Below are 6,528 nucleotides of genomic sequence, written 5' to 3' on the forward strand. Positions count from 1 at the left end.
TTTGGGCCCCTCATTACAGGAAGGATATAGCCAGGCTAAAGTCAGAGTTTCAAAGGGCCACAAGGTTGGTGGCCGGTTTGCAGGGGATGCCCTATGAGGCGAGACTGAGGGAACTGGGTCTCTTCAGCCTGGAGGAGACTCAGAGGGGATCTGTTGGCGACATACAGGTGTGTGAGGGGATGTCACATGGAGGTGGGCAGAGACCTGTTCTCCCCTGCAGAGGAAGGCAGGACGTGCTCCAACGGAGCAAAGCTCAGGGAGCCAAGGTTCAGTTTGGATGCCAGGCAGTATTCCCGAGGGTGCGGAATGGGCTTCCACGGGAGGTTGTTGAGGCCCCATTGGTGACGGTGTTCAAGGACAGGCTGGACGTCCACATGGTGGGCATGTCATGAGCAGAGCTGGCTGCAGCCGGGGGTCAGACTAGATGGCCTGACTGACTCATTCAGGTATCTCTGTTTCTCTGGCCTTTCGCTTCCCTCAAAGAAGCTACACTGTTTGTATACATGCCTGCCATGCGCTCCCACCTCTCATTTCAAATTTTGGGAGTCTGCACCCCAACAGCTCCAGCAACCGGACATTAAGCCCCTAAGCCGCCGCAGCAGAAAAAGACAATTAAAAGTGTGCGGTGGGGGTGAGACGCTAGCAAAACCTTCACGTGCTTTCTGCCCACAGGAGACCTTCCTCTCTCCTCTCCGATGAGGCAGCCATGGGGAAGGGGGCATCCAAACAGCATGAGAACTTGCACACAAAACCATTTTGGCAGACCTAAAGGGAAACCGCCCAGCACACTTAGTGGGATTCCCTGGGCCGGGGATTATGGGAGAGCGGCTGCGGCAGCACCTCCGTCCCGCCGCAGCCCACGTTCACCCACCGTCGTCGTTCTTGTCGTTCACTTCCGCCCCATAAGTGAGCAGGAGGCTGAGACACTCGGTGAGCCCCTTGGAAGCCGCCAGGTGGAACCTGCACGAAGGAGAGGAAATCAGAGCCTTTCCCCTTTTCTTTGCAGACGATTTTCGCTTCTCTTTCCTTTTTTTCTTCCTTTCAGAGAAAAGGAACACCAGGAATCTCGAGAGGGTGCCGTTCTCCACGTTACCTTGTGTTAACTTGAGATATCTAAATGCCTGCATTGCTTAATCATTTCTAAATTCAGAAAAACTTCTCAGCAAGCATGAGAGTGCTCTCGTGATCTAACCTCAGTAGTAACGCTTTGAAGGCAAGATGCCAAAGGGACGACCAAATTCGAAGCCCACCTGCAAGGATCGCGGAACAGGAGTGCAGAACCTGAAAAACTCCCAAGGCAGCCCTCCCCCCCGGAGGGTTGTGACACACACAGCATCTTCAGGTGGCCACAGGACGGGGTGACGGGGCAGAAGCTGCTGGAATCAAGCAACGGGGTGACCCAAGGAATAAGACCCATATTCCATGTTGGGATTTTTGGCCACTGGGGACTGAGGCCAGACAACCCAATCAGAATGCCCAGAATCCCCCAAACTTGGAGGTTACTGGCATCCTCCTGAGGATGAAATTTCACCTGTTTAAATGTTTTGCAGTTGCTCACAGGAGGTCCTGCCAGATGCCTCCTATCCTGCCAGATGCCTCCTATCCTGACAGAACTGCACCCTTCCCTTCCCTTCCCTTCCCTTCCCACACCTGCTCCCAGGTTGGTCATGCAACAGGGCTCTGCACAGGGCGCCGAGAGACCCACAGGAGCTTTCTGCGGGCACTCCAAATTTCCTACAGCTTCTCTAGACAGCACCTGACAGCTGCAAGATTGTCCCTTCATCCGTTTTCTCCCCTGTGACGAGAAGTGTTGCTTTTCCATCAAGTAACAGGATTTCTTCTTCTAAATTTGCACTTGCAAAATGGTGCCCTCTTTTTGGCTGGTGGCTGAGTCGGTGCGCTATTTGGCAGTTGTCACCAACTGGCTCCACTCCTCAATTAAAACACTTAATTCATCAAGCCACTGTATGAGTTTGAACTGATCAATTAATCAAGGTTGTAAAATTTTCCAGATGAATTCAACAACTATTCTAAAGAAGAAAGCATGGCCTTTTGCTTTTAAAAGATGCATGTGGCTTGTAGCAGATGTTTTATTAGCAGAGATACTAACTCTTGTTTTAGGAGGAAGAAAAGGGCTTGAATTTATAAACACAATAAAAGTGTCCTTTTTTCTTTCTTTTTTTAGAAAATCAGGGTTCCATTCAGCATGGCACCTTTTAAATCAATGTCATGATTAGCGCCACTTAAAAATATAAAAGAGGACACCACTTTGCACAAAATGCGCATGCAGTACTATGTATGGATCTGCACACATTTGGAAATAATCATTGTCATTTAAATTAAAATCCCAAGCCCAGCTGTCAGTGCGAGAGTGCTTCCATCAGAGCGGGCCAGACAGGTTCCCCGGCTGATGGAGAGCAAGAGCAGCGGACGCCTTGGCTGGCCCCTTGGCTTAGCGAGCACGAGGACTTCCTGCTTGAATCCTCTTTACTTTCCTTTTCCACCAGCTGGAGCACCCGCCGGGCTCGCCCTGGATGGAGACAGGTCTGAGCTGGATTCAATATTTCTAAAAATGCAGCGTCAACACATGTCTGCTCGCTTCTCTTCCCCGGGGCTCCAGCGGCCTCAAAGGGTGCGGATCTTTCGGTCGGCCCTAATGAAAACATTACTCTGTCTGGACCGTGCAGTCTTTCCTTCCCCCAAGAAGGCGCTTGTTTAGCAAGCTGGAGAGATCGGGACAGGGAGAGCGGAACAGAACGTACGCAGATTGCCCCAAGGCATTTAGCTTGGTGGGCCTTGCCGTCTTCTTCGAGGCGAGAGCGGAAACTCTGCCCACATCCCCCTTCTCGACAGCATCAAAGAGCTTCTGGTCATTCTTGTTCCAGCTCTCCACCTGGTTGGCGAGAGAATGAGGGATGGTGAGGAATTGCTGATCACTGCACGTGGTTCTGTGAGCCCACACGCCCCGCATTTACTATGGGGAGACCGAACACGGTGCTAAGAAGACGCTTCCAAGTCCATTTTTAAACTTATTTTATTTATTTATTTAAAGTTTTTCTATTCCGTCCCATTATTAAAAGTCTCTGGACGGCTTGCAAAGGACAAAAAAACATAACAACAACAGCACACAACACACCGCATCCAATGATAAAATGATTTAACATAATGATAAAAGCAAGGATAAAACCAATTAATTGTTAAAATGTCAGGAAAATAAAAAGGTCTTCACCTGACGCTAAAAAGAAGAGCGATGGCGCCAGGCGAACCTCCTTGGGGAGTGTGTTCCACAGTTGAGGCGCCACCGCAGAGAAGGCCCTGTTCTGAGTAGCTACCCTCCTGATTTCCCTCAAAGGGGGCTCCTGGAGAAGGGCCTCTGCCTCCGTCCTCAAGGGGCGAGCTGGCACAAAGGGAAGAAGGCGCTCCTTCAGGTATCCTGAACCCAAGCGGTTTAGAGCCCTATAGGTCATCACCAGCACCTTAAATTGGGTCTGGACTTTAACTGGCAGCCAGTGTAAACGATATAGGACTGGCGTGATGTGGGAGTCCCTGCCGGTCCCCGTTAATACCCCGGCAGCTCTGTTCTGCACCAACTGAAGCATCTGGAGCACCTTGAAGGGCAGCCCCACAGGGCGCAGTGCAGTAGCCCAGTGGTTCCTTGGCCTGCTTCCGCAACCACCACAGGCAGTGAGAAGGCCCCACAGGGCATCCCCCTCCTCCAAGCAAAGCCCCCTTCCCTCCGTTGGTTCTCCTCACGACCCTGCAGAGAGGAAGAGCTCCCCGCACCCGCTGCTTCCAGCACAGGGTGGGCATCCTGGCATGCTGCCACCGGGTCCCTCAGGCACCGCCATGCGCCCCCAACCCGGACCTGCGCCTGTGTGGGAGCGCTCCTTGCACCCAGAGCAAAGGCGGGCCTTGCCAGACCCAAGAGCTGCCCTGGCGAGCGGCTGCGATAGCCCCTCTCTCCTCAGGGGCGCCCTGGGACCCTGCTGCTCTGATCCGAGTCCTTCTCGGCTGACCCACGGGAAGGCAGCTCCCAGAAGCGCCCTCCGGGGAAGGGCTGGGGGGCTCTCCGCCCGGCCCGCTTTGCCCTGGGGCCCCAGGACCGTCTGCCGAATGGCATGTGGCCCTCGGACCGAAACGGGTTCGGCACCTCGGGTGCAGCGGAGACGGAGAACCACCCACCCCAGTTGCCTAGCAGGTGCTCAGCGCGAGCCAGGACACAGAGCCGCGGGCGCTGGGGGGCGCTGTCATTTCTGCCACGACCTCAGTCCTGCTGCTCTTTCTAGGACCGCAGGACAAGCTGGCCCAGTTCCCAGGAAGCGCCGAGTCTTCTTCCTCATGAATTAGCGGAACTGGTTGCCTCAGGAGAGAACAGGTGCTGGAAAAACCGCCTGGAACCGTCTGCGAGATTCCCCACACCTCACAAGCCCCCAGCCCTGGGCCAGATGACGCGACATCCGCCGACGAAAGGAGGCCGAAGCGAGCTGCCGCTGACGCCCCCCAGCCGGCATCCCGCGTGGGGGGGCCCGGCCACGAGGCTCCCTCGAGCCACGCACACTGCAGCAAGGCACATTCCAGGGTGCCGAACGGACGTGGCCGCAGCGAAGCGCTAGAATCCCGCGGCCAGGCGCCAGAGGCCCATGCGCGCCCTTCTAACTTGGAGCTGGGCCTCCTGACGTCACATTGCTCTCCCTCGTACACTGTGCGAACCCTCCGTTATCAAAATGCCACGGACTGTCTTCGTGCTCCGGCACTGTGGTGAGGAGGGGCGAATTCTGCTACTCCAAAGAAGGCAGCAGGGCCCCAGCCCCATGCCCATACCTCCACTGAACAGGTCTCGGCTAGGAAGGATATCGTGCAGTCTGCATCCCAGGAGAAGGCTGGATCTGACTGGCGGTGAGGGCTTTTCCCTTCGTGGGCTGAGCAGCTGAGCGGCGGGGAAGCTGCCGGATGCTGCTGCTGAAATCATCAGCCACAGATACGAATGAGCCTGGTCTTCTTGGGGTCCCGCTGCTGGCCAGATTCTTCCGGTGGCCTTGTGGGGGGGGGGGCACCAGTTTGCCTTCCAACAGGGGTGCATCTGGACAGGTGCGCTTCAGCGCTAATATGGTGCAGTGAAATCCTGGTTAAAGAATATCCGGTCCCGTCCAGTGAAGACACCAGCAGGAATTCGCCCGACCACCTGTGAAGAGCAGGGATTTCCCAGGCCGCTTTCACCAGCCTCCCCAGGCGTCCCATAAAGCTCCAGGCATCCGTGTCTCCTTAAAATTCACCCTGCTAACTTGGACCATGAGTCCGGGTGCTTCTTCTGTGCCGTGTGTGTTCAGACACTTTTTTGGAAAGCAAGTCCATTTGGCACGGCAGAGAACACAGTGGAAGAAAATCCAGTTTTGATGGCAGTCACCAGCGAAGGAACACGCCCCGCGATGATCAGTGGGGCTGTTTCACAAGCGCCCACACCCCGCGGTTGCTTAAATCCTCACCGCACTGGGAAAACACACCTGATGAGACCAAAGGAGAGGCAGCAGGCGGGGAGCCGCTTTCTGCTCTTGCTCCATTTTGCTCCCAGGCAGCCGGGAGAGGAACTGGAGGTTGGGCTCTCCAGCCGATTGACAGCGCCAATATTTGGTCACCTCAGTTCCGTGCCTTCCTCCAGGACGGGGCCCAGCTTTTGTCCTGACCCCGTTATCCAGCAAACGTGGCAAACGACCCCGACTGGCGAGGCCAGCCTCTCAGTCCAGCGCTTCCACCACCCACCTGGGGCCTCTTGCCAGTGTTCCTGGGGCCCTCCCCCATTTTTTCTGGGCCTGCCCTGCGGGGATGGGAATGCTCTGCAGAGGTGCCACGCCACAGGGCAACGGAGCCGGTCCAGCCTGGGCACCGCTTCACGGGAGCGGATCCTGCCCCACAGACTGTCGGCGCAGGGGATTCTGCCCAAGGGCGGGCCGAGCGGGGCCTCCCTCCTCCCCGGGAAGCCTGGGCAGGCGCCAGCCTCACACACACGGAGCCGGGCGGTGTGCCAAGCGCTGTGGAATGCCACCGCCGGCTCACCTGCTCAGCCCCCCTCTTTCCTGGCGGGGGGTCACCTGAGGCTCTTTGCAGGGGCGGGGGGGGTCGCGAGAAGTGCAGCGCACAAGCACCCCCTCCCAGGGTCTGCGAACTGCGCTCACCGCCCCCGCCCCCGCGGCCGAGATCCCGCACAGGCACTGCCGCGCCGGGCTCGTCTGTGCATCCGCCCCATCCCCATCTTTACCGCCACGCCCGCACCCCCACCGCCAAAGTTTCCCGGCCTTGAGGGCTAGCAGCTTTCCCTCTGTTTAAGCCCCAGCGTCTCCGCGGCGGAGCAGGGCTGCCGCGGCCAGCACCCTGCGAGGGTCGCCCGCACCCGGGGGCGCACAGCGGCGACCCAGCACCGCGGGGAGCGCGCCTCACCGCCGGGGCCGCGCCCGCTCCCCCGCCCCGCCGCCGCCGCCGCCGCCGGAGGACGAGCCCGGCGCGCGCCACTCACCGCCACCTGGTTGCTGGAGC

General features: G+C 57.5%; 1 protein-coding gene across 1 annotated transcript in view; it reads right to left on the reverse strand.

The window, feature by feature from the left end:
- Window positions 1-6,528, reverse strand: part of ANKRD35 (ankyrin repeat domain 35) — a 31,212-nt gene that overhangs the window by 23,906 nt on the left and 778 nt on the right. Inside the window, exons 2-4 of the mRNA XM_044449054.1 lie at window positions 6,509-6,521; window positions 2,763-2,893; window positions 872-960 (exon numbers count right to left, since the gene is read on the reverse strand). Coding sequence (XP_044304989.1) covers window positions 872-960; window positions 2,763-2,893; window positions 6,509-6,521 — 233 coding nt within the window. The remainder of the gene's footprint in view (window positions 1-871; window positions 961-2,762; window positions 2,894-6,508; window positions 6,522-6,528) is intronic.

The sequence above is a fragment of the Varanus komodoensis genome, unplaced genomic scaffold (assembly GCF_004798865.1).
Source record: "Varanus komodoensis strain SLA01 unplaced genomic scaffold, ASM479886v1 scaffold57, whole genome shotgun sequence".
Taxonomy (NCBI): domain Eukaryota; kingdom Metazoa; phylum Chordata; class Lepidosauria; order Squamata; family Varanidae; genus Varanus; species Varanus komodoensis.